This window comes from Centroberyx gerrardi, chromosome 3 (genome assembly GCF_048128805.1).
Source record: "Centroberyx gerrardi isolate f3 chromosome 3, fCenGer3.hap1.cur.20231027, whole genome shotgun sequence".
Classification (NCBI taxonomy): domain Eukaryota; kingdom Metazoa; phylum Chordata; class Actinopteri; order Beryciformes; family Berycidae; genus Centroberyx; species Centroberyx gerrardi.
The window spans coordinates 34,257,944-34,285,417 of record NC_135999.1 but is presented as its reverse complement, the minus strand read 5'-3'; the positions used below and the strand labels follow the sequence as shown (position 1 = coordinate 34,285,417).

The 27,474-nt window shown below is 39.7% G+C and overlaps 1 protein-coding gene across 2 annotated transcripts in view; it reads right to left on the bottom strand.

Annotated features, from left to right (window-relative positions):
- Positions 1–3,744: 3,744 nt before the first annotated feature.
- Positions 3,745–27,474, bottom strand: part of hmgb2a (high mobility group box 2a) — a 228,958-nt gene continuing 205,228 nt past the window's right edge. The window contains exons 1-5 of one of the 2 annotated variants that reach the window (XM_078291099.1): positions 6,768–6,819; positions 5,725–5,884; positions 5,189–5,337; positions 4,921–5,095; positions 3,745–4,518 (exon numbers count right to left, since the gene is read on the bottom strand). In XM_078291099.1, the coding sequence (XP_078147225.1) occupies positions 4,342–4,518; positions 4,921–5,095; positions 5,189–5,337; positions 5,725–5,871 (648 nt within the window). In that variant the 5' untranslated portion in view covers positions 5,872–5,884; positions 6,768–6,819 and the 3' untranslated portion in view covers positions 3,745–4,341. Of the gene's footprint in view, positions 4,519–4,920; positions 5,096–5,188; positions 5,338–5,724; positions 5,885–6,767; positions 6,820–27,474 lie in introns of those variants that run through there. The other variant, XM_078291102.1, reaches the window with a different exon arrangement.

Below are 27,474 nucleotides of genomic sequence, written 5' to 3'. Positions count from 1 at the left end.
TTTAGAGAGACTACCCAACAGGCGGGGGAGCTGAATCTGCGAAAGTGCTACGGCTTTGATCTTCGCAGGGCTCCTTGTTATAAGCTAGGTGCACTCTACCATGAGCTCCGTACTATTCAGGTGTTTCTATCAACGGGCTCTGAATCTTTGTTCAGGATACAATCTATATGGGGATCCAAGATGGAACCACGACTCCCCCATGTAAGTACATCTACAGGGGACTGACAAAAGTCACAAACAGCTGAACGTTGATTTGCAACTAGGTACATGGGAACTGACTTGTAAATGTATTTAGAGCAAGACAGGTACAAAATTAAGATATCTGAATACAAATTTGGTTTAATTTTTGCAGATGTCTGGACATTCATAATTGTTTATTACAATTACAAATAACGATCTTTATTTGCAGATTATGATAGTCCAAGATAGTCCAAGATATCAATGCACATTTACAGATATGACTACGCATACACAAATCTGAGTAGGCATTTACAGCTTGTGCTACATTTTTTCAAGTGATGGGCACACATTTCCATCTTCTGAATAAATATTTAAAATATGAATACATATTCACAAATCTGAGTACGCATTTCCAGCTTGTGCTGCATGGTCAAATGTCTGAGTAGGCTACATATTTGCAAATATGAAGCCACACATTTGCAATAACTTTGTCTTGAATTTTTTTCCATAGGAATCCTTCCTGAGATACTATTTTATCACAATAGCAAAACTTTTTAGAAAATAAGTGACACATTAGAAGTTAGCATGGTAATTTAGTCAAAAATAGTGATTTTCATGGATTTATGTGGTGTTTACAGGGGCCCTCCACCATAAAATTTGTGGATGTTTTTTCAGTTGTGGACGTCTACTGTGTTGATAGATGCAATAACTTTTTTATTTCATACAATATCAACTGAGAAAACTTTCCAAGCCCTTCTGACGAAGAAGCTTTGGTGATTGAGTCTACAACACCCAGTGTTCACAGCGCATGGCCACTTGGGGGCGTGTCAACTGTTTATTGACTAGCTGCTAGCAGTCTGCCGATAGTGAGACAGTGGGTGAAAAGCAAACTTTATTAAAGCTGGGGTAGGCAAATTTCTTTTTGTATTATTTGACGAAATTTCATTACATCTTTTCAGCTAGGTAATTCAGTAATTCAAATGGTCTGAGAGAAGATCAGTCCCCTGTGATTGCCCCTGCCTGTGTTTTCAGGCTCACCAATCTCTCACTCTCAGCAAGCTCTTATTCAGGTCAGTCATTCAACAGGTGTTAGGAAGCTATAGATTTCCAACTGCAGTAGCTAATCTATATGTGTAGGCTAAATTACTCTTATGATATTGTTTGCTGGCTGTCTCCATATGTGCACTTCATTCACCACATCTGCATTGTTCAGTCAGAGACACTTACGTCAAAGGAGTTTGGACCATTTATAGCACAAATGGTTATACAGTTGTATTTGACGGAAAAGGCTCTGCTCTTGAGGATGCTGCACAAATGGATCCAAGCAGCATACAAGAGATTCTGCGGGGAGTGCAATAAACCATAAAAAAAACATACCATAAAAAAACATAAAACAATTAGTGGATTCAACTAAACACTTCAACATGATAACATGACAACAACTTTGACCTAACTATTCACTGCTATTTTAGTCAACTTGCAATTTCAAGGCAGCAAGTAAAATTTATATTTTTACGTTGAAACACCTTAATATTGTTATATATATACATATATATATATATATATATATGTATGTATGTATAAAAATGACAGAGAACATAAGAATATGAAGAATGTAGATGTTAATTTAGCCTACAGCTTATACACACAGTGTGCAAAATATACAGAAGGCCATGGACAGAAAGTGGCTAGGCGTTTTCACATGTTGTAAAATACTAACCTAATTCTAAAACTCTAACCTGTTGTGTATTTGAAGGCAAATACATGAATTGAGTGTAGAGATGATGGAGCAACACTGACACCCAGAGCTGCTGAAGTGTTACTACAGCAGACTGACAACCAGCATACAGTAGCCTATATAGACATTATTATTAAAGTTTATAGGACATCAATTCACTTCAATCAATCAGATCAAAGAGTTGACTGAATTTAACCTTAAAATCCTGAAAAAACTTTTAGTTTCAAATTCTGAAAACTTTGAGTAGGTTGTTTCACATTTTGAAAAAACATGCACTGTAACTTCCAAAACGTCCCATAAAATCCATATTTCTAGACCACTCTAACTGGATTTTCTTCATTTTGAGGTTTTAATGGTACTAATTTGTTTCCACATGAAAAAAATATCTTAGTGTTGGCTGGTATTGCTAGTCTTATCCATCAAGTCTTATCCATATATATATACACAGACACACACACTATGAATTTACAATGTGAATCAGCTTAACGGTGGATACTCTATTCTGTGAATAAAAAGGTGGTAAACTCATTTTAGGTTTACCAACCACTACATCCCTGTACATGTGTCTTTATGTGAGGTCTCTCGTATAAGTTTGGTGTTTGAGAATTCCTTTGTGTATTTATGGCAGCCCTGTATAGATGGCATCTTGCATAGGCCTATATTGTTATTAGTATATGCTGTGAAAAGGAAAATTAAAAAACAGTTCTGTTTAAGAGCTTCATATTTATTGTAATGATTTCAGTGAGTTATTTTGATAAGATTTTTGTTAACCTGTCCAGCCATACACAATTATTCTTTTGTTTCCCGGAGTGACAAAATGTACACTTTTATCTTGAAGGCCTTCTGGTCTTACTCTGGCTCTCTCTAGCAGATGGACGTACCTCTAACTTTGTATCAGAGATGGTGAATACGTCTCTGGTTATATTATGTTATTTTAGTTTAGTGCAGATTCCTCTGCTCTGTGATGGACTGGCGATCTGCCCCTGCTTTTTAACAGTCTATGGTCCAGGGTGTTTCCCTGCCTTCCACTCAATGCATACTGGGACAGGCTCCAGTGAAAAACATTGAATCACATTTTATTTTGAAAGTCTTGACCAGAAGCACTAGTTTGTATTCTGTCCAACTTGACTCCTAGTCAGAGACAGTGGCACCAGGAATCCAGGAGGGGGTGCCAGAGCTAGCAACAGCATTAATAAAATGAATACCTACTTTTGAAACAACCGGTATGACTATATATTTACCGATTTACCTTAGTAATTATGGGTATAATTAGATAGGGTTGTATGGTATACAATTATTGGTGATGATGTACTGTGTAGCTCATGTTCTCAACCCAAATAATTGCAACATGGTCATGAACAAACAACTTTGGTAATATTGTTTCTGGTTAACAGACATGAAAATACAGTAACTGAACTGAAATTAAATCAGTTGTAAGCAGGTAGCCTATACAAAATCCAGCAGCATAAATGTAACTAAATGATAAACAAGGAACGCACTAGGTTACTGGTTATTACTGCAAAGCAGTATCTTTAGAGTCCTAAAAACAGGATTTTGAAAAAGTGCAGTGTGTACTTAAGAGCCAGAATCACAATGCATCCTTTAAAATTCCCTTGATAAATCAGATTCAACATTGTTTCAAAGCCCAAAACCACTTTCCCCTCAAGGTATCAATTATGATTAAACTTGACATTGTGTGAAGCTTATGGAATGTAACACTCACAATTTAAGAGCATAACATCCACTAGCATACATACATGCCATTTATGTAATAATTTGGATAAATATTAAAATCAAATAGGTAAAACAAGACAGCCCACACAAGGTTAATCATAATATACAAAATTTTATTACAAAAGAAAAAAACAATTCATTCTACATGGAGTTTTTTAAAGCTCCATCTTAAAATGGCTGCAAACCTTATTAAACTACAGATAATTCCTGGTAGTAAAACGGCAGTGAAAACAATATGAGGAGAAATAAACACCACCACTAAACAGAAACATAAGCAGTGCTTTGAAAAAGAATAAAAACCAACTTTTAAAACATTACAAAACAGTCTGCTGCAGTCTGCTGCGTCTGAAGTTTCAAACCATCTTAACACCAAAATGTTTTCTGACACCTCTGATCTGTGTTAAACTGGTTCCCCTTTTAGATGGTGACCCATCCCACCCCGTGTATATGTCGAAATGCAGTCAACGATCAGCTGAATTGGGGGGGGGGGGGGGGGCAAAACCATAACTACAAAACTAGAAGAAAAAAAAAATCCCTGAATTTTGAGAAAGGAAAACAGGTTTGGTGTCCTATAGAAGCAGACCAACAGCAGCCTACACCATGAGAATCCTCCATGCCAATACACACAGGTGGAACATTGCAGGTTTCACATCCTTGTTTTGTAAATCACACCGCCACATCTCCCCCGTCTAGTCATCATCCTCATCATCATCGTCATCATCATCCTCCTCGTCTTCCTCCTCATCATCATCATCGTCATCGTCGTCAGCCGGTTGTGCCTTCTTACCAATAGGCCGGCCCGGCCCACTCTTCTTACCAGCATCGCTCTTCCCTGAACCGGATTTTGCACGGTAGGCAGCGACTTCCTTCAAATGGGTAAAATAAAGGGAATTTAAAATGACTGAAAACTTAGACGGGTACCTTCCTATTCTACCCCCAACTACAGTGAGCACCTTTTGTCAAACAGACCAACTGTTTAGTGAAATAAAATGGTGTAGATGTAGACCGATATTTGTTAAAAATGGAACTAGTCCAGACAATGTGATATTATGCAGTTTGATTACATGCTTTAGAGGATTTTCAAGTTGTAGAATTGATCAATACCACACTGGTTGTCTATGGAAAGGCAAAAATGAATTGAAACCAAGTGCTATGCAAGGAGCTCTCCTATGCTGACATTCATAAGGTAAACACCAACTCCTGGTATTTTTTGGAATACTCAAATTTAAAGATTCATTATCAGCATAAAATACCAGTGAATGACATACCTTCTCATATTTCTCCTTCAGTTTGGCAGCCTTGGCCTCATAGGGAATCTTGTCTTTGGGGCCCTGTTTAGACCACAGCTCACCCAGCTTCTTAGCAATGTCTCCGATGGAGATACCTGGGTGCTCGCCCTTTATCTTGGGACGGTGGTCAGAGCAAAATACAAAGAAAGCGGAGCTGGGGAGGGAGGAGAGTTGGGTTAATACCAGAAACCACCAACAGGCCAACTATGCCGTGTGGACAACAGTGTAGTGAAGTTGCAGGACTCACGGTGGCCTCTTGGGGGCATTGGGGTCCTTCTTCCTCTTGCCTCCCTTGGTGCCTTTAGGGGGGATGTATGATTTCATCTCCCTGTCATACCGAACCTTGTCGGTCTTAGCCATGTCCTCAAACTTGACCTTCTCCTTGGCTGACATGGTCTACAAAAAAAGACAGTACAACATAGTTGTGAGTTTAGCAAACTGCTTCCAAAAAGTAAAATATTTCCTAAAAGTTTTCCAAGTTGCTCATTTACCAACTATGCATAAGAACTTGTTCCAAATAAACTAGAACACTAACAGGTCAGGCAGTCTACCAAGTTTGGAGATGTTGAAATCCACACCCCAATCTGGTGTTAAGTGCAGCCTACTGGAATGCATGTGCAACTACTCCTGTTGTGCTCAGTCAGGTTGCCTAATGTTAATTATGAGGGTTAACACAACTTCCCCTAACCTCAAAACCATGACTTGTGTTTAATTCAACATTTAAGATCACATTTCTCTCATATGGCTACAATATACACACAGTCTCAGTGGCAGCGAACTTACCTTCCACCTTTCAGAGCATTTCTTGGAGAACTCTGCAAAGTTGACAGAAGTCCCTGGGTGTTTCTTTTTGTGTTCTTCACGGCACGTCTGGACAAAGTAAGCATAAGAGGAGGTTTTTCCTCTGGGCTTGTTTGGATCCTTTCCCATGGCTGCAAATTATCTGTAAATGGAGAAAAAAATATAAATACATGAGTCAGTTAGCCCAAACAAATGAATCTACTTTGCGCCAAACAGCATGCGGGCAAGTAGTCCCATGCTATAACGTTAGATATTTCCTCTGGCTTGTATTTATAATAATATCCAACCTATATTTAAATACTGGGGGGAAACGACACAAACCAACTATGGCCCAAACAAGTATTAACACATAACATGTACCGATACGAACTTAGGGTGGCATTAGTCTGGCTAGCAGACGGCCAAGGGCGTTTTAAGGCTCTAATCGGATTTCTGTTTCTGTGGGACAAAAAGACACGACTCCATTTTGTCTCTTCCCGCCTAAAGTACAAACAGCGCCAAGACTTTCCTAACAAAAGCAATGATTATTAATTTGTTTTAACATGACTATCAGTCTGTACTTAATTACCAGTACACCCAAGAAGGACTGTATGTTTTAAAAAGGAAGAAAGTGGTTAAAACTAACTTGCAGTGTGGGACCTAGCATCTGGTAGCCGGCTAAGCTACCAGACCAAATGGCGTTTGGATTGCATGGTGCGCATTTAGTTAACCTACAAGCAGAACAGCAGCGAAATAGCTGGGTATTGTACAGGAACTTAAAACCTAGATATTTGCAACTCGAAATAACTACAGATTCAGAGGACACATTTACCCACCGTGCCTAAATTAAGACAAATTAAGTTTATCGTTAAACACCAACAACTGACAAAAAGTTAGGTTTGCTGGCAAATACACACAAATACGAGATCATGTCAATATCGAAGTTACAGCAACCAATTGAAGTAGCAGTAACCTCAAAATACAGAAAAGCTGAAGAAAACACATTTTAGCTGTAGAAATACGTGCAGAAAACGGACATGTCTTACCTACTTACAGCCACAAAGCTTGTAACGAGTGAATGTAGGGGGAAACTCCTCACTGTTTTGTCACCGCCTGCGTCGCCTAACTAACTTGACTACAACTACTCGCAGCTCCTCCCCCTGGCCAGCGGATTGGTCAAATCCAAGGATTTAAAATTGAATGCGGGCCACGGGAGAGATGTGTGGCTGTGATTAGCTGCATGGCGTGCTGTCATGACTTCAAGGTTGTATGTGCTGTCTGTAAAGTGATTGGCTAAACGGGGGTTTTAAACAGACGGCGCGAAAAGTCCTTTGTGAAAGGAGTTGAAAACAAATCCATCTGCTGTTATGGGACTGAAGCACAAAGGGAACATTTGTTCCAAACCACAATCTGTATTTATTTTTCTCTGGCTCCGATTACAAATACAATTGTCTGACTTGACACATTTATTTTCTTGCTTTGTTTATAATCAAGGTAAACAACAAAAAAAAAACCATAGAAACACATTAAGATACTTTTGCTAACACTAATAGCCCATTGTTTATATTGAAGTCTAATTTAAGTAAATATGTATATAACATCTATAATACCTATAACATTGTCAACACATTATCAGGGATGCCAAAATCAATGCACCACATGAGTTGGAAAGTGCAGGCAAGTAAAACTCCTCTTTTGAAATAAATGAGTTGTGTGTCCAAAAAACAGAGCACCTGAAAAATCAAGATACAATTAAGTAGGACTAGGCCAGTAATTTGGTTGAAACCAGAGCCATTGAGAGAAAGAGTTGCGTCACCTCCATTCACTTCATCAGGCCAATTATTTTACAGCAATGGCGGATCATGGAGACCCGCAATAGTTCCAAACAGCCGGAGCTAGCAACTGCATCGCCATATGCAGTTGGCGATGCAGTTGCTAATGGTTATTACCATTATTAGTGGTAATAACTTCAAAATCAGTATTACTTTTGCTACTTATCTTCACATGTGAATCGAGTTAGCAATGTGTTTTAGAGCATTTCAGTTTAATTCCAAATTTATATTAATCTGACCCTGCTAAAAAAACAGCTTAGACCAGTTCATGATGGTCATGCTAGTTTTTGATGGTGACCAGCTTAAGGTAGGAAATTTGTCACTTTCAGGATGGTTTTAGCTGGTGGCCAGTTTATGATGGTTTTTGCTGGTTTATGCTGGTGACCAGCTGGTTTTGAATGGTGGTTTTTGCTGGTGACCAGCTGGTTTAGGCTGGTGACCAGCTTAATGATGGTTCTTGATGGTTTATGCTGGTGACCAGCTGGTTTTGGCTGGTGACCAGTGTCTGATGGAGCTTCTCGCTGGTTTTGGATGGCAATAAAGTTCCTTACCAGCCCATGGGGCCTCAGACTTATGCTGATGCTTTTTAACCTCACTATCAATTGTCATTAGGAATGAACTGAACGTACTATAGTTGCAACCAAGAAAGGACAAAAAAAAGGTTCAGTTTGTGCTAAAGTGGTCAGCCAGCTTAATCACATGGTCATCAGCTGGGACAGATACATCAAGCTGGCAGACCATCTTAACAGATTATGTGGTACATTCTTGTGGTATTATTTTTTTCCTGTGGTACTACTCTGTGGTATTTTTGTGGTACTTTTGTCATTCCTGTGGTATATTACAGGAAAATGTCACAAACAAGTTTTTCTTCCAAAATGCATGGAAGCATAAATTCATGAATTTATGACTGTATAGACTATGAAGCCAGTCATGAATTTATGCTTTCTACATGTTTTGAAATAGGCAAGATAACCAAGAACTTTACTAAAATAGTCCCATTAAGATTAAGATTGCACTTTATTGACCCCATGTACAGTACAATGGCAGAACAAAGTACAGGAAGGTAATAAAAATAAGGTAAATAAAAATACTGCAGAAAAGATACAAGGCAATATAGATAAATGTAGCACTACAAAAACTATGAAGATAAACAATATAAAACTATTACAAAGTGTCTCATGTGTCCAAAGTGTCTAATGTGGTGTTGAGTATAGTAGTATAGTGTATAGTCCCTATCCCTGTGTCCAGGGATATAATTAAACTCCAGGGATATAGTCAAAATCCAGGGATATAGTGGGGCTTGTGGTCACGGCCGGCTGTCGCAGGGGTCGCTGATGGTGTTGAACAGTCTGATGGCCGCTGGCACAAAGGAAGGCCTGAAGCGCTCCGCCCTGCAGCGTGGGGGGAGGAGCCTACGGCTGAAGCTGCTCCTCATCAGCCTCAGCTCATCATAGAGAGGGTGAGAGGGGTTCTTCAGGATGGAGTTGATCTTTCCCCTCATCCTCCTCTCTGCCACTACCTCCAGACTGTCCAGCTGGAGTCCCACCACAGAGCGAGCCTACCTCACCAGCTTGTTTAGCTTGTTGGCATCCCCTGCCTTGAGAAAAACAACAAGGAAACTCTCCCTAATTATAATAGTAATAATAATAATAATAATAAAAATAATACTAATAATTATTCACAGAGCACATCAACATCAATTAAATATTTTTATTTTTGGGCACCTCAAGATTTCAAGATCCTTTATTGTTACGTCTCATTATACAAGTATAAGAGAGTAAAAAACGTAGGTTATGGCTCCTCAACATTGCAGTGAAATTGTACGTAGTAAGTAAGTAAATAATGGAGCTCAAATAAGTAAGCTAAGATAGAAATAAAATAAATAAAATAAGTGGAGCAAAAATAAGTAAAAATAAGTAAAACACAGTAACAATTGCACTTCTTCTAAATAAAAGAGTACTGTAGCACAATATTGCACAGTGCATACACCATGTGTGTATGTATATGTATGTGTGGGTATAAAGTACCTTTGAGAGAGAGAGAGTGAGAGTGCTGTAGTCTCAACCACCCCGATCTGTAACACAAAAGAGAGAATAGGCACATTTTATTGATTGTTATTTATACACACACACACACACACACACATATATATGTATATATATAGTTTTTGAACGAATGCCTCTATATCGATAATGTGACGATATTTTGTTAAGAACTACTGGTGTTTTCATATTTACACAGAAGAAAATTTTGAGAAATTATCATTAGTAATGTGGATATGATGAACAAACCGGTAGAGAGGCATTGTTAATTTCACTCAGCTCAGTTGAATAAATTCAGAAAATGTGATCACTTTACTGTAATGCAGCCTTTAAAGCCAGGAAAAGACAATATTTAAGCTATACCACCATATCACCATAACAAATACCAGACCATATCTAGTCTCATATTACCATATTTATATTACATAGTAATATAAATATGATAATATATATATATATATATATTATTTGATAATATATATTATCAAATAATCATTAAAGACTGCACTTTAATTCATAAAAACTCACAACCAACGTCACTGCCTTGTACGCCGTTACCATGGTGACGGTCTGCTGCTGATGTGACGTTAGCTTTAAAAGCTACAAAACGAACTTGGACTTTGGCTCCTTTTTAATTAAGCAATATCACACGAGAGGGAGTGCTGTTGTACTGTATATCAGCACGGCTGTGATTCGACCGAATCACAGCCGTGCTGATATACAGTACAACCAGGGCTTGAAATTAACACCCGCCAACCCGCCAACCCGCCAAATGCGGGTAAAAATTTACTGTGGCGGGTATCATTGTAAAGTTACTAGCCAATTTGGCTGGTGATGAACCAAGCTCTAAATATTTGAAGCAGGCTGCGGTAGAATCGATTGCGCGAGACCGCGAGTATACAAAGCAGTGTTGCGAACTTGGCGACTTTTCAGACCCCCCTGGCGACTTTATTTCTCAAAAGCGACTAGCGACAAATTTGGCGACTTTTTCTGACCATGGGAAGCAATGTTAATGTGTTGAATCCCAAAGCATTTGGCAATAAATTGGTACAGCTGATGCCGGTTTTCTCTACTCTTTCTCTCTCTACTTGTCTAATCCAGAGAGGTCTGACGATCACACCGTTTCCCACACGCAGCGTAGCCCCCTCCCTCCGCTGAGAGCAGGGACTGTAGGATAGGGTCCAATTCTACCGGCATACACCGAAACTGGCCCGGGTGGGTGGAGTCAGCACTTAAATTAAAACGGGCTACGCCGCGGCGTGCATAACAAGTGCAGCATTATATATTGATATGCAAATTATCGTATGACATCATCTGGCGACTAGGGATGAAAATTGATAAGATTTTATTGATACCAATGCCATTATCAATTCTGCTTATCGGTCCGGTTCTTTATCGATTCCCTTATCGATTCCCGATCAATTTTCTGTGTGGAAAAAAAAGTAGGCCTACACAGGTTTTCAGCGTCAACGCAGCTGTTTTATTATCTCTTGAGTCTGAACACAGTGTAGAATGTCTGCCTAATAACATTTGAACATGTTAAAATAAATTACAATGCTCCTTTTCTTAAAATTATATAACTTGGAAAACAAATAAGATGGTTAGATGGTTACCCTAAGATGTTTCAACATATTGCTGGTGTTTCCACCCTTAAGGCTGCGTTCACACATAGCGTTTTTTCTCATTAAAAGTAATGGGAAGCAGCCGCAAGGCGCACAAAAGGTGGCCGCTCCCGAAAAGCACTGCAGCTGCGTTTTTTTTCCGTCAGAGCAGAGCGCTTTCAAAAGTTGAGAAATGTTCAACTTTTCAGAAAAGCGCCGGGTGACGTGAACCGCTTTTTCCCAGCCGACCAATCGCGATGACAGAGACGCTGGCCGTTTCCCATAGCAACAACAAATATGGAGAAAGTGAAAGTGCCGGTGGAGAAATGGGACGTTGTAATAAGTGAATTTACGTTACCACAACAGCGATCATAAAGACAGTATGGATTATACTGGACATGTATTGGAAAAATCTGGTAAGCCTTTGCTTGTTGCACAACACTGTTGTGTCTGATAGAAGAGCTAACCAGCTGGTTAGTGAGCTAGCAGCTGCTCAGCTAACGTCAGGTGATGTTGCCGTGATCCGCTTCTTATTTCTCCTCACAAAAAGCGCTCCAGGCAGCACTTTCCACATCAAAAAACGCTATGTGTGAACACAGAAATTATAATTTTACAGACGTTACAAGTAGCACTGTTGTCATCTTTCTTCGTGAAATGAAGCCACGCTTTGGACCGTTTCTTCCTCTCCGCCATGACTCCTTCTTGTTACAAGTTTCCAGCAGCGTAGATGCAGAGTTTGACGTCATGACGCATGAGTTTTTGCAATGCGCATGCGCAACTGTCAGACAACAACATGCCGGCATCGATAAAAGGAACTGATATCCTCAGAGGCATACGATTCCGATGGATCAGACAATTTGGAACCGGTTCTCAACTGGAACCGGTTCTCGATTCCCATCCCTACTGGCAACTTGTAGCGACTTTCTGAGCAGCCAATAGCTACTTTCCTTGGAAAAGAGTTGGCAACACTGGGGATAAAAATGAAAACAAAGGAGGGGAGAAGGCGAAAATGAGGACATTTAATGCCAAATGGCGAGCAGGTCGTGACCACGAAAACTGTGAAGAGCCACCTCCAGAGCTTGACAATCAAGCAGGCCAAGACAGGTGTTTTGGAGGACAGTGTCGCCGTTAAGAGCCTCGTATCGATGAAATCCACACAATTTGAAATCAACGCAATTTATAAATATCAGTGAAATACTGTAATTTATAGATTTATTATGCTATATCTTTTATTTTTACTAATACTTATGCTTAAATTAACCCAGTGGCACTCATAATCTGGTTTATTTCAAGAAAAACATTTTGGCTAGTGACTAGTGGCTAGTAACTTTAAAATCTAGTAGCCATATTGGCTGGTGATCAAAAAAGTTAATTTCAAGCCCTGAGTACAACAGCACGACCTCGAGTGTGATATTGCTTTTATACAACAGTTGTATAGTAATTTTTTTAAAGTATTTTGAGACAACAGATGATTTTTGTCTGTTATTTGTCTCCGCCAACAAAAACAGTTCCCTCAGGATTGCACTACCAAGTGTTGCCAAGCAACAGGTAAACTGTTTCCCGACTGCAAGCTAGCTAAGCTAGCTAACGTTACTTTGAGGTTAGCACTAGGGCTGAAACGATTCCTCGAGAAACTCGAGTAACTCGATTACTAAAAATCATCGATGCCAATCCTTTGCATCGAAGCTTCGTTTAATCCATATACGGTAACTATATACACGCTCAGTGTTTCGCACGGATGATTATTACTGTTGCACAATGCGCTGGAGAAAGAGAGAGAAAATAGCGAGGGGCGAAGAGAAGAGACAGGCCAGAGAAAACGACAGAAAGTGTCCAAAGTTTCGGATCCAGTGTTGCCAACTTGCCGACTTTGTCGCTAGACTTAGCGACTTTTCAGACCCCCCTGGCGACTTTATTTCTCAAAAGCGACTAGCGACAAATCTGCCGACTTTCTGACCATGGGAAGCAATGTTAATGTGTTGAATCCCAAAGCATTTGGCAATAAATTGGTTCGGCTGATGCCGGTTTTCTCTACTTGCTTGTTTAATCCAGAGAGGTCTGACGATCACAGTGCTTCCCACACACAGTGTAGCTCCCTCCCTCCGCTGAGAGCAGGGACTGTAGGATAGGGTCCACTTGTAATTGCTACCGGCGTACGCCGAAACTGGCCCGGGTGGGCGGAGTCAGCACTTAATATTAAAACGGGATGAGATGAAGGCTAGTAAAGAATGCACGTTAATTATGGCTATATGTAATGGCTAGTTAAGAACGTAAATCAATATGGTGGCTAGTTATGATGTCCCTAAGTTAGCTAAGTTTTGCTCAAGAAAATAACCACAGAAAATAAAATTCTGCAGTCAATTTGTGAAAGCCTGAGCTTCATTCATGTTATTATTATGATAGTCACACACACATACACACACACACACACCCCACACACACACCTACTCCCCTCACAGTGATGCATAAAATACCCCAGAAAGCAAAATATCAGGTGGTGTAAGTAGCAATTGGAGCCTAAAATGCACCAGTCCAATACAGCAGGTATATTCAGTTTTGTTTGATTGCAGTGAGTAGGGTCAGCAGGTGTAGGGCAACCCTTCAACATAGTAAATAAATGTACATTAGCCAGTCTTATGAACTTGTATGATATTTAGGCCTAGTAATAAATATCAATAATAATTATTATTTCACCTCGTTTTCAGTAAATCACAGTGTCGTATGGACAGCTTCGTGCGGACAGCTTTTCTCTTTTGTATATTTACTATTGCTCTTTAATAAAGCAAAAGTATTTCTTATCCGATTACTCGATTAATCGATGGAATAATCGGTAGAATACTCGATTACTAAAATAATCGATAGCTGCAGCCCTAGTTAGCACAGACGATTTGAGCTTACTTTCTTCCCAATCTTCCGCCTCGGCCGACCGTTCATAATTAAGGTCAAATGTATCCATATCGCTGTCGCTACTAGGTGCGAATGAAGTAACTCTAACTTCATTCGCACCTAGTAGCGACAACGCAAATACGGATACATTTGACCTTAATTATGAACGGTCGGCCGAGGCGGAAGGTTATCTTCGGCACGAGGCCGCAGTACAACAGCACTCCCTCTCGTGTGATAATGCTTAAATAATTGAACAGCACAAAACACATATCGCCAAACAAACAATACATGCCTGGGAGTCAACCCAACTTCATATTTGACTCCAAAAGTCGTTAAATAGCACTCGTTCGCTAGCCGCGGTAGCGCGCTAACCTAGTTAAAGCACGGTTATTCAGCTAACGTTAGCTGACCACAAAAACACATAAATGGCAACCTAGAACAGAAATAATGGTTTGGTTAGCGTACCTACATTACTCTGGATACATGTAGCTGCTCAGTGACACTTGACTCACCTGGAAAATAATATTACCGTATGTACAAAAGTAGGTCGGCTGGCACCGCTGCTGGCCTCTGCTTCTGCTGGTAACACCAGCGCGAGCTTACATTAGTAGCACGCACCTGTCTGCGTCCCAAAAGAGGCCTAGTAACTGCCTTGTGCAGCCACACATCCCAAGCAACATTAAAGAAAGAACAATGGGGGTGTCTGTTTGGGACTGAAATAATAAGCATCATTGCATGCATACATTTTGAATGTGTAATAGCAGTACAATATCAGCAAATATAAATGCATGTCTTACTGCACCCTTACACCACACAGGAAGAGAATAAATAAAACTAAGTTTGGACACAAACTTTATTTTTTACTATTTTCCACAAACAAACGGGAACTTTTGGGGAATGTGATGTTTATTGGGATTAAATTATAATTTTTATATACAGCAAACACTCTGTAGATAGTCTTTTTGCATGTAAAAATTCAGTTTGCAGAAAATATTTTGGAAAAGCCTGTTAATTTCATGTCATAATAGAGTGTTTTATTTTTTTTGCCATGACACTTAGATTAAAATGTATTTAACAAATGTTGTGGACTGTCTGCAGTCTCCCTGTGAGTTTCTATTAAACTACTGTATATATGAATGCTGCATTTATGCTTAATCAGTATATTCCCTAAGATGTTTATTAGTCAGTTTGAGTCCAGATGTCACATCCAATGCTGGAATAGACCATGTGGAAAAATACCATAAAAACATTTACCATAACATTAACATTACCATAGGACATGCAGTGTGTGGTATTCATAGATTTCTGTTGACGTCACACAACTGTTGCGGCGCCATCTTGAGGACCAATTTGAAACAACAAGATGCCCTCTATTTGCTGCGCAATTGGCTGCAATAATGCCAAAGGGAGATCGGGGCTGACTTCTTACAACATCCCAAAAAATCCTGACCGACGGAACAAGTGGCTAGCTGCCATTAAACGACACAAGTGGACACCAACTGAACACTCCAGACTGTGCAGTGAGCACTTCATCACCGGTAAGTTAGCAGCAGTTGAGTGTCAACTGGCAATAATGTCACCACTTGTAGCAAACTGGTTAGGGGGTAATTGTAGCAATCAGATTGCTACAATTACCCCCTAACCAGTTTGCTACAAGTGGCGACATTATTGGCAGTAGTTAAGAGGTTAAGTCATATAAAACATTATTAAATAATTGCATTGTATCAAAATATGTACTTATTGTGGAAATTATTATTGTTCAGCTTTGAGTAGTACTGAGTTCGGCGATGAAAGTCACGGCAGTAACATTAACGTAACGGTGTCCGGACCCGGGACACCGTTAATTCATACCCATGATGTAGGCTACGTTTTTCATTACAGCTAAATCTGGAGAGAAACACCTGTATGTAACAGACCGTGGTCAGCACCAGTGAGCACCACGGACAGCGCCTATCGGCGTGGTGCTGTCCATGGCCTGTTACATGCAGGTGTTTCTCTCCAGATTTAAATGTAATGAAAAACGTAGCCTACATCATGGCGGCCTATGAATGCATTTCTTACAGTTAAGTGTAGCCTAAATATTACAAGTTACAACATAACATGGCTTGCCAAAATTGATTACTTTAGATAACCTACTGTATAATCTTGACAGGATTGTAGTGATATTTTTGTGTGTTTCAGGCAAAAAAAGCGAAAACCCTCTACACCCCGACTTCGTGCCATGTCTCTTCTCTTACCTGTCAGCTGAACACCACCAAAAGAGGATCAACAGCTATAAGAAGTTTGAGGTTACACAAGGAATAAAGAGAAAGAGATGTGCTGCCCAAGAAAGTGCCAGGGCTGTAGCATCTTTAGACCCCACAACTAGTGCTGATCCACAGCACTCCACTGCAGAGGAGGTGGGTGGACATTCTGAGCACAGCTACAGCAAAACAACACCTGCCATTGGAGGTGAACCATGTTCCAATGAAGGCTGTCAGATCGTGGTGAGGAGGTTGACACAGGAGTGCAGCAGACTTGAAGGAGAAGTGAAACATCTCAGGGACAGGGTGGACAAGTTATCCTTCAATAAGGATGCCTTCAAGGACAACGATGAGATGGTGCAGGGTCTCACTGGCCTTCCATCATATGCCAAGATGATGGTTGTGTTCACCTTCCTTGCAGGATTCCTAAAAGCAGGACCTGGACTCTCTCCTTTTCACAGCTTTTTAATTACCCTCATGAGAATGAGGCTGAATTTGCCACTTCACTTTTTTGCCCATGTATTTCACATATCTAAGCCTACTGTGTCCCGAATTTTTAATAGTACTTTGAGTGTTATGTATGATAGACTGTCGACTGTTGTAGTTTGGCCAACTAGAGAACAAATTCAGATCAGTTTACCAATGTGTTTTGTCAATAGTAGTTACCGAAATTGCACTTCCATCATAGATTGTTTTGAAATTTTCATTGAGAAGCCCAGCAACATGAGCAACACGTGCCCAGACATATTCCCAGTATAAGCATCACAACACTGTGAAATATTTGATATCAATTACACCTCAAGGAGTTGTATCGTATGTGTCTAGGGGATGGGGAGGACGAACAAGTGATAAGTATCTCACTGAAAACTGTGGGTACTTAGAAACACTGTCACCTGGAGATTTGGTTCTTGCAGATCGTGGGTTCAACCTGGAGGATGCTGTTGGTCTGTACAGTGCACACCTGAAAATACCTGCCTTTACCAAAGGAAAACAGCAACTACATCCAACTGAGCTTGAAACGACAAGGGGGCTGGCTGCTGTGAGAATACATGTTGAACGTGTCATTGGACTGGTGAGAAACAAATATACCATCTTACAAAGCACCATACCCATCTCTCTCTGCCAGGCAGCAATCCCAGCACAGCCTACACCTCTTGACAAGATGGTAAAAGTTTGCTGCGCTCTGTGCAACATTTGTCCATCTGTTGTACCATCACAGTAATCTGTGTCATACTCGTTGGTTTAAGGGACTTTAGACACAAACCCACAGAATGTACTTGATTTGAATTTCTGCACTAATTGTAATAAAACACTGGGTTGAGAACACTACATTTTCTTCCAAGTTTGTTGCTCTTTGCCCATACTTTTTGAAAGACATGCCAGAAAAACGTTTTATTTCATCCAATAAATAGCTAATAACTTAGACATTTGTAACATGCATACCTCTAAAATGACAAATGATCATTTATTCTAATAACACATAAAACAATCATTACCTTAAGGTGTACTATTTATAAATAGAAATACAAAATAGGCTAAAGTAAAAACACAGTGACATCACATTACTAAGCAGTTTGATGTCAGATAACAATATTTGTTTACTATTAACCAAGTCAAAAGTGGTGAAGTAAAAACATGAATAGTCTTTACAGCTAGACCCAACATGTAGTTAACTAGCTATATTACTATATTAGCAATGGTGAAATGGCATCTAAGTTTCTTTTGACTGCTGTCGGCACTCCATGCACTTCCATGTCTTTGGTACCCTGGTCAGCCGAAGGCAAGACTTGTGGAATTGCTTCCACCTACACTGTCCCGATGTGCAGAAAACTGCATCTTCAGAGTCACCAGGTTTACCACAGTAACATCCAGCTTCTTGTGGCTGCTCTGTGGCTGTGGTTCCAGCTGTGAGTGTGCGCCGTGGTGCTGTGTACCATTTCCCTAGCAGTTCTGGTAGTACCCTGGTCTTAATGAATTCTGCCACTTTGAGGTAAGAGTCATTGAAGAAGACAGGATCATACTGGATACGCTGGTGGAAAATCTCCTGTGGTGTCCACACCACAAAGTCACAGTAGCTCACCTCTGCCACATGCATCTGTGTTTGGACCTGGTACATGTACTTATGATGAGTCTTCAGGGCCATTGTGCCATCCTCCTCCAGTTTGAGGCAGAATGAGGTGTCTTTACAGCTGTCAACAAGGAAGCAGTTCTTGGAGTTGAAGGGGCACTTGATCTCGAGTACACCATTGCCGTGGCAAGAGCATGTTACCATGCCATCAGGTGATGCTCCAATCCAGGGGAGTTTAGGGTTGATGATGAGCCCAGACACCTCAACCAGGAAATCCTCATGGTGACCTGCCATCATCTCTGTGAAGTCTCTCCTGGCTGCTGCCTCATTGACTTCTCCCCATCTGGAAAAGAAGTATTACTAAGCACTCATAATGGTAGTACTGACAATATTACCAACACTCAACACATTTCCCTTCCTAATACTGTACATTGACATGTAAACAATGCAGAGAAGTTGATTGTTTTTATGTTCAGCGTTTGATTCATCAAGCAGTTGAATTTAAGCTATTTTGTCTGTTAAAAAAAACAAGCACATATCTTGTCTTCAATTCAATTCAATTCAATTCAGCATTGTCACATGGTTATTAATTAAATTACCTAATTCCACTAACATTACTTAAATACAACAAGGTAATAAAATGACCTATAAAAGTTTGTATAGCAGCAGAAGACAGCAGAGTTATCAGGTTACTGTTTACAAATCCCGTTACTAACAGGCGAGTTTGGAGCAAATTGTGGTATGTTAAGTTTCACTTTTGTTTTCACAGCAGGAGACTGTAGAATTCAGTACAATGCTGCTGGTCTGTGCATCTCCACATGACAACCACACATGAGCCACGCATGAGCCTGTATGAGAAACACTGCATCTCACAGCCAAAGACGCCCTCTACTGGCCATCTGATAACATGCTGATGGGTGGCTGACACAGTTGATGTGACAGTCCCAAATCAGTCACCATCACATTTTGTGTTGTGTTTCTGTCTGTATCAGGCAAAAGAGTGCAATAAAAATTTCTCTTAAAAATTGTTTTCCCTAAGAATCATGAGAGAGAATCGTGATCTCAGTTCTAAGCAAGAAAATTGAGATTCTCATTTTATCCAGAATCGTGCAGCCCTAAAGCCACGTGAAGATTTTAAGACTCCTAAATCATGATAAATTAGTTCTGTGGCTTCATAACTGGTCTACATGAAATAAAAAGGTGAGCTCTCTCAATATGACATTTTCACCATCTAAAACACAGGTTCAGTTAATTGTCTTTTAAAACCTTAATAGCTAAAAAACATCACACAGAATATTGTGAACAGTCTTGAGACTTGATGGTCTCATGATTGAACCCGCTCAGTTAAATTAAACCAAGTGGTAAACTGTAACTAAAATGTAGCGCAGGATTCAACTGAGTATATTACATCTAAAAAACCTGATTAATATGAATCACTGTCATACATTTTGAGTGTTTTTAATGTGCAATAATACATTTACAATGTCAGATTGTGTTGACAAGCATTAATTTATAGCACAGTGACTAAGAGACAAGAGAAATCATTCTCAGTGGGGCTCCATTCATTCAGCAATCAGAAATTTAACTACACTCACTACACTTAACAACAGTTGCTTCTAACTCCATTTCAAAAGCAACATGACTCTAGCAGAGTGCTTTACCACAGATTGCTGAGGGTTAATTACTTATGTCTGTCTTTGTGAAGTTAGACGTGTAGTTACATGTTTGATTGCTGAATGGAGTCCTGCCAAGAATGAAACCACAGTATCTCCATCTCCAAAGCTAGGCACCAATAGTGTTGATTTTTGTGAGGTATGGCTGCCTCTCTTGTTCCGTGAGATGTGCGATCTTGCTAGCCATTTTCACGGGGAAAACGACAGCGGCGCTGTGCTGCATCCAGTCCTCAAGATGGCAGACGCCACAAAAACGTCACGTGACTGAAACCCATGAATATCTATGGTACATTACCATAAAGCCTGTGGTAATGTACCACAGAATTTGCTTGTTCTGTGGTACCAAAATTAAGTGTCGCAAGAATACCACAGCAACATACTAAGGTAGCCTACCACAGGAAATTTAGCTGGCAACTTAGCACCAGCATGACCAGCTACATCGAGCTGGCAGACCAGCTTCGACCAGCATGACCAGCTACATCGAGCTGGCAGACCAGCTTGGCCAAGCTGGCCTGGCAGCTTGATCCAGTTGTACAACCACTATAACCAGTTTAGATACCAGCATATGAGCATCAAAGACCAGTTTAGACCAGCAAAGACCATCAACCATCAGAAGATGGTTTCAGCTGGATTTTTCAGCTATGTTATCTTATGTACGGAAACAGATTAATAGAGCAAAACAATAACGTTAAACTAGCTAACGTTAGCAATCAATTTGGTTTTAGGTTAAGTTACGTTCTCTTAAGGGACTGTTCGTTATTTATGAGAGGGGAGGGGGTGGTGCAAAACGGGGGAGGCACGTCAAATAATTTTTTAAGCACTGGGGAGGGACTTATGTTTTTTATTTTGGCTTTAATGGAGGGACATACAACTTTAAATGGTTGTATTTTGTATTTATTTTAAATACGTTTTTTCTTTTCAAAATACGTGTTTTACCGCTGTATGGTGACGGGACTCACTAAACTTGGTATCTCCCACCCCTACCTTAACCTCATTGGACCTCACGCCCGACTCATCAGCAGTACGGAGATAGCTCCCGGTGGACAGCCACAACACCCACATGGGTTTGCGTTGTGTCCGGGCTCATATTCTTCACAGTCCCTACAGGAAAGACACCCGGGGCCTCATGTATAAACGTTGCGCACTACAAAAAGGTTGCGTACGCTGGTTTTCACGCACACAAAAATGAACTTGACGTGAGAATGTGCGGGCCGTCACGCAAACTTTACACCATGCGTACGCACATTTGTCTGGCTTTGTCAGTTGGCGACGCCAAACTACAAAGTAGTGAAACTCTCCAAATGTTTCAAAATAAAGTTTTCACTCAATTCACTGTGCTATGTCTATGAAGTAGTCTATGAAAAACCATAATTATTTCCGCAGATACACCATAATAGTTTATGTGGATAATGTTTAACATTAGAAAGGCCAAAACCCAACTGGCATTATTATTTTTCCAACATTGGAAGAAAATGCTATTTTAACTCCTTCCATAACTTTTCCTAAATATGAGGGTTTTAAATGAATGAAAAAAGCCACTTAGGAAATAGATAGAGGCACTCTGCGCTAGCCTATATCGTCACGTTGGTTTGTGTGAATACGCGTCTCTCTCTCCTCCGGCTCGCTTCAAGTGGGTCTGACTTATTGAGCGCAATGAAAACCTAGTGAAACTAATTTCCCACAGATGACATCAGGCCCTACTCACAGTGCCAAAACCAAGATCGCCAGTAAACTGGACAGTTTTCTTTGTTTATGTGACATGGAGATGTTAACGCACGTCATGGACTGTACAGTTGCCGAGGCGCACAGAGATCTATGGCGTACAGGAGGCGAGGCGCACAGATCCATCTCTCCTGGAAAGAAAACGCAGTGTCGGGTGGGCAGATGCACTCGGAATAAGTCCTGGAACAACTGTGTGCTGTCCAAAAGAGTTGTGTGTAGTACCTGCTCACACAAACCACCAAAGTTGTGCGCTGACTGCGGGATTGAACGGTAAGAAAGGAAAGGCCACCCGTGCGTAAAACTAAAAAAAAACAAAAGTAGTGTAGAAAAAAATGCCACAAATTGCCATATTTGGAGCAGCAGCACTGCGAACACTGGACATGTCACATTATATGGTTTTGTTTTTAATGTTTGAATCAGTTCAATTGTACAATTTTACCTTTATTTATAAAAACACTGCATGCGTAAAAGCACATTGGACATTTTTGGAGAGGGGGGCACTGAACACAGGCACATTCACCATAGTTTTAGACAAGAAGGTGACACGAGGGGCGTATTTATAGTCATTTGCATAGTTAATTCTAGGAGGAGACAAGGCGAGGTGATTGGGATGTATAAAGGAAAGGTGCGCAGGACCTGGCGTGCGCACGGTTTTATACATCTGAAAATTTCTGTGCGTACGTACTTTTCAAGTTTTGTGAGTACACCATCTTTCAGTATGAAATCTACGCAGTCTTTTATACATGAGGCCCCTGCCCCTCCAAATTCCACGTTTATCTTTCATTGCGTTTCAGATTCTCAGCGGCTGTCATACCAGAGTGCACGTTGGCGGTGCACGTGCATTCACAGTGAACGTGAGCGCACGCGCACCGCGAGGGGAACCGTCAGGGCCTGTTCTAAAAAATTATATTTAAAAAGTCATCAGTTCTAATTTTATTTTATTAATTCATAATTTGACAATCAACATCTATGGTTGGAAAAGGTCAGCCTTTGCTTTTTATTTTCTCCAATACTACCTACCTTTGGTGTGAATATAATAAAATATGGTTATTTATGGTGGAGGGAGGGTCATGCATTTTCCCCCAGTCACTCAGGGAGGCTCAAGGAAAAATATTTGTAGCTCCGGGGAGGGTCAAGATAAAAAAAAAAAACGAAGTCACACCCCAGCCACCCCCCACCCCACCTCCCTTCTCATAAATAACGAACAGTCCCTAAATTCTCTGTAATTTCATGCATTTTAAATTGGAGACAAAAGCCTGTAAACGTGTTCATGGGTGGGAAAATGTATTTATTAGTTAACTAAGCTAACCATATTATGTACGCCTATTTAGGCTATATTACTGTTTATGATGGTTGATTTCTGATTGGTAAGATAAATTACTATAACGTTGGCTGTTTATGCCAGTATATGTGAAGATGTAACGGTACCATATTGTCCTTCTTATGTTAATAGGGTAGAACATTCTGTCACTTTTTGTTTCCCAAATAAAAGTCTTTTTACACGTATTTTGTCATAAAGTTGCTTCTTAACCATAAAAGATTTTGGGTGTTCCTGCTACTGTTCTGAAAATGTGTCTGTTAAAGAAGGTAGGACAAGGCATAGTTAATAATATCGATGGAGATCGATGGATTTGTATCCATAGCCCATTATCTGACACAAGTAGGCTAAGTAAAAACTTGGCTTACTAAAATCAATAGAGATCAATATGATTGCATCCCTAGTAACGTACACCAAAACCCATTGCCTGACTCACCACTACATTGCTAAGCTTAATGGATAGGCTATACATATTGATATTTTGGTAGTATTAATATTGATTCTGGATCTGGTGGATGGGTCAGGTTAATAAAGCATGCTTAATTGCATTTATAATCTAACCAGACTTGTAAATTACTTATTTTAGTCCTGTTCACTCTTTGTCTAAGACTCTTACCATAGACTTAGTAACACCTGAGTAAGAGAGTGTATTTTTTATGTAGGCCTACTCATGCTCTATGTTCATTGATGCACCTCAATAGTTAAATATGAGTCACTGGTACCTTAATTCCTCTAGGTCTGGGGCCTGTACTTTAGAAACTTGAAATGAGGATGATTTTGTTGGTGTCAGTGGAATGCTTTTACTTTAGGTCATAATCTGAATAGACCGCTAGCAAGTAACTTTCAATGACAGCACTGAACATCATTCACTGCCCCTTACTGCTGTCAGTTGTTGGTGGATTCACAGCACTTGAAGAGACTATCTTGATGGATTGATATTCAATTCATACCTTCTGGTGACGTTATCTTAAAGTCCAAAAAAGTAAATAATAATAATAATAAAATTAGGCTACATTAGGATGTAACACAGTGAACAGCTAGCAGCCAAAGCAACACATCATTGACTAGTAAAGGTGTCGAGCCTTAATCACTCTAATCTTCTATTTTGAGATAATTTTTAATCATAATATTAAATAGTAAATATTACAGACATCTAACCTGTCAGTTTACAATACTCTAAATCAGTTGTCATATTGTTTATTATATCCAAAGTCGCGGTTGTTAGTGCTGTTCCCATAGAAAACAATGGATTCAAATGGACCGCTTGGAACTATCGGGAGCTACATGAACCACGTGACCGTCATGTGACCGTGTAGCGTTTTTGACCCTCTGTTGACGCAACTCTTTCTCTCAATGGCTCTGGTTGAAACTATCGACATTCAACAAGACGAGTGATATTAGTGGATAAAGCATTTTAATCGTTTAACATGCGTATTTATTCCTCAAAATTGTTAACGTTTAATTTTATAACCAAGAATAACGCTAATTTGAATAAATAACTTGGAGAAATAAAAAGGTAATAAGAAATCTGACAACATTTACACAATTGCAAATGGTTTTATGACAACAAAACTCACTTTGAAACGTTTTAGGGGTGAATTGGTTGTTATTTATTCATACTTTTATTTAGGATGCATGGACTTGAAATTCTACAGCCGGTTGGGTGCACTTGTCTCCTTTAAGAAGGCCGTACCAAGCTGGTATTTTGATTTGTACATTGATATGTCATTCAAATTACAGCCAGCCTGTCTTCATGTCAAATCGATTGTTCAAAGTTGATAGGTCCAACTTATACTGACGAAAATGGCGTCAGTTCCGTTCCTTGAGGTAGCTGCTCCGCTTCCTGAGCGGATATACACATAACCAGGGTGCGATTTGTAAAAAAAAACAGAGGGGGGGGATATTTTTGGAATGCATTTTTGCCAGGTGATATTTTACACAAGGAGGCGTGAAAATGAAAAATACAAGTGCAAACCCCTATCATACACATATTATTGTTCCCCAACGAATTCTATCCATATATGTCCATATATATCATGACCATATCCGTATGTCATATATGAGCCACAGAGAGAGAGAGAGAGATTCTGAGTAGGAGAATGCCGTGTATGCATGCTTGCATACCTCCACGCAAGCATGCATAGGCTACACTCATGCATGCTTGTGTCAGCTCCCGGTGAGTGTGATATAGCTATGTGGCAAAGAGAAGGATAATATAAAAGAGGGAATTTGTGTGACATTTTATTTTGAGCCTTAAATGTAATACATGCGTGCGTTAACATCCCTTTTCTACAAGCCTGATTTCTATTCTAGTGGAGTAAATAGGTTTACATATTGTCACCATATCGTACAGTAATGTGGGAATAGTAATAACGCACATCAGATAATAAATCAGACCTACTGGTGTGATCAATCGGGCCATTATGGCTCAAAATATACAGCGGTGCCGGTGCGTAATGGTTGTGCATAATACAGTGGCTGCTTTGGCTTGAATCTACAGTTTTATGCGTCTGGCCCGCAGGTGATGCCAGCTGTGTGCCAGTCAGCACGTGTTTGTGGACAGCAGCGATGCTGACGAAAGGAAGAAAGATTTCTCACATACCGTTCTTTTAGCAAAACAATTAGTGTTGATGACGGACCTCCTTTTCTTTTTACACTTGGTCGCCCTTCTTTTATCCACAGCTCTGCAAATTTATGAGCTGGAAAGAACACACCTTCTATAATCCATGCAGGTTTTTTTGGAAGTTGTTTGCACCATGTACTGTCATATTGGAGAAATACATGTATTTCATTTACTGACAGAATAAAACATGCCAGAGAGTGGGGGAAAGTGTGTCCCCACCTGCCATAGCATTTCATTGCGCAATCTAACTGTCGGGCATAGGAAATGCATTTATTTAATTCAGTCTGACCAGAAGCAGGGATAAAACGTATCCCCACCGACGATAAAAATGAATGACCAGAGGGGAGGTAAATCCCCCCCATCCCCCCCGGCAATTCGCACCCTGCACATAACGTTCACAAATCGTCTACAACGTTGTGACACAGTTTTACATTTTAGTTTGTTTTTTTGTAATTGTTGTCAAACGGGCACGTGCGTCACAGCAAAAATTCCAAATCTAACGTTTGCTTGTTTCCAATGTTGTTCAGATGGAAGACTAGCTCATGTGTGTTCTGCACATCTTTTAACTCTTTTTTTTTTAAATAGAAAGAAATAGACATACAATGGAAAAAACATGGACATACGATACAAATACACAACACAAAACAACAACGGTAACACTTAAGGGTACATTAATTAAGGGTTAGTTGATGCTTAATAAGCATCAACTAACCCTTTATTAACAGTTAACTAATGTGTCTGGTAATCATTTACTAATGATGTTCATGTTAACTAAGGTATTAATTTATACATTATTTAATAGTCATCTTTATAAATCACGTATCAATTAATACCTTAGTTAACATGAACACCATTAGTAAATTACACATTAGTTAACTGTAAAATTAATTATTAATTAAGTATTAACTAACCCTTAACTTAGTAACCTTAACTATGTACCCTTACTGTATGTAAGTGTAAGTGTTACCACAACAACAATACATAAGAACAAGAGAATTCAATCTATCAGCATTGACATGTGGGGGTATACATAAATGAAAGATTATGTTTGCTAAAGATCCTTTTTGTTTTCTTCGCATCATGGTTATTACATTTTTCAATTGTATTAAAATATGCTTTCAATTCAGTTTTAAAGATATTAAAAGAAGGTTTGCTTGCTGACCATTTTGTTTTATGAATCAGGTATCTTCCCAATAAAATGAGATTGATTATAAAAGACATTTCATTGTCCATGTTGTCCTTATGAAAATAAAAAAGTATGTCCTTTTTTGTGAGATTGACATTCACAGTTGGTTTTGTCCATAAGAACTCCTGAAGTCCGCTCCAAAGTCCTCTAACATAACATTTCCAAAATAAATGTTGAGTTGTTTCAGGGCAAGAGTTACAAAATACACATTTGTCATCAGAGGCAACTTTGAATCTTTTTACAATGTATGTTTTTATAGGATAAAGTCTGTGAATAAATTTATAAGACACTTCTTTCACTTTGTTTTGTATACAGTATTTATTTGGTACAGTGAAGACCTTATCCCAAAGTATTCATCCCAAAGCCGCATTCCAGTATATTTTAGAAATGAGAGGTGCCATTTGGCTGGATTGCGCCTAACAAGAGGGATGTGCAGGAAGCACAATTACAGCTTGACCCCAATGGAGTAGCCTACAGCTGAGGAGGGTGATACGTCTGAGGAGAAGGCATTACAGTGTCCCGGGCCCTAATTATGGGGTATTTACAGAAGACAAGATTC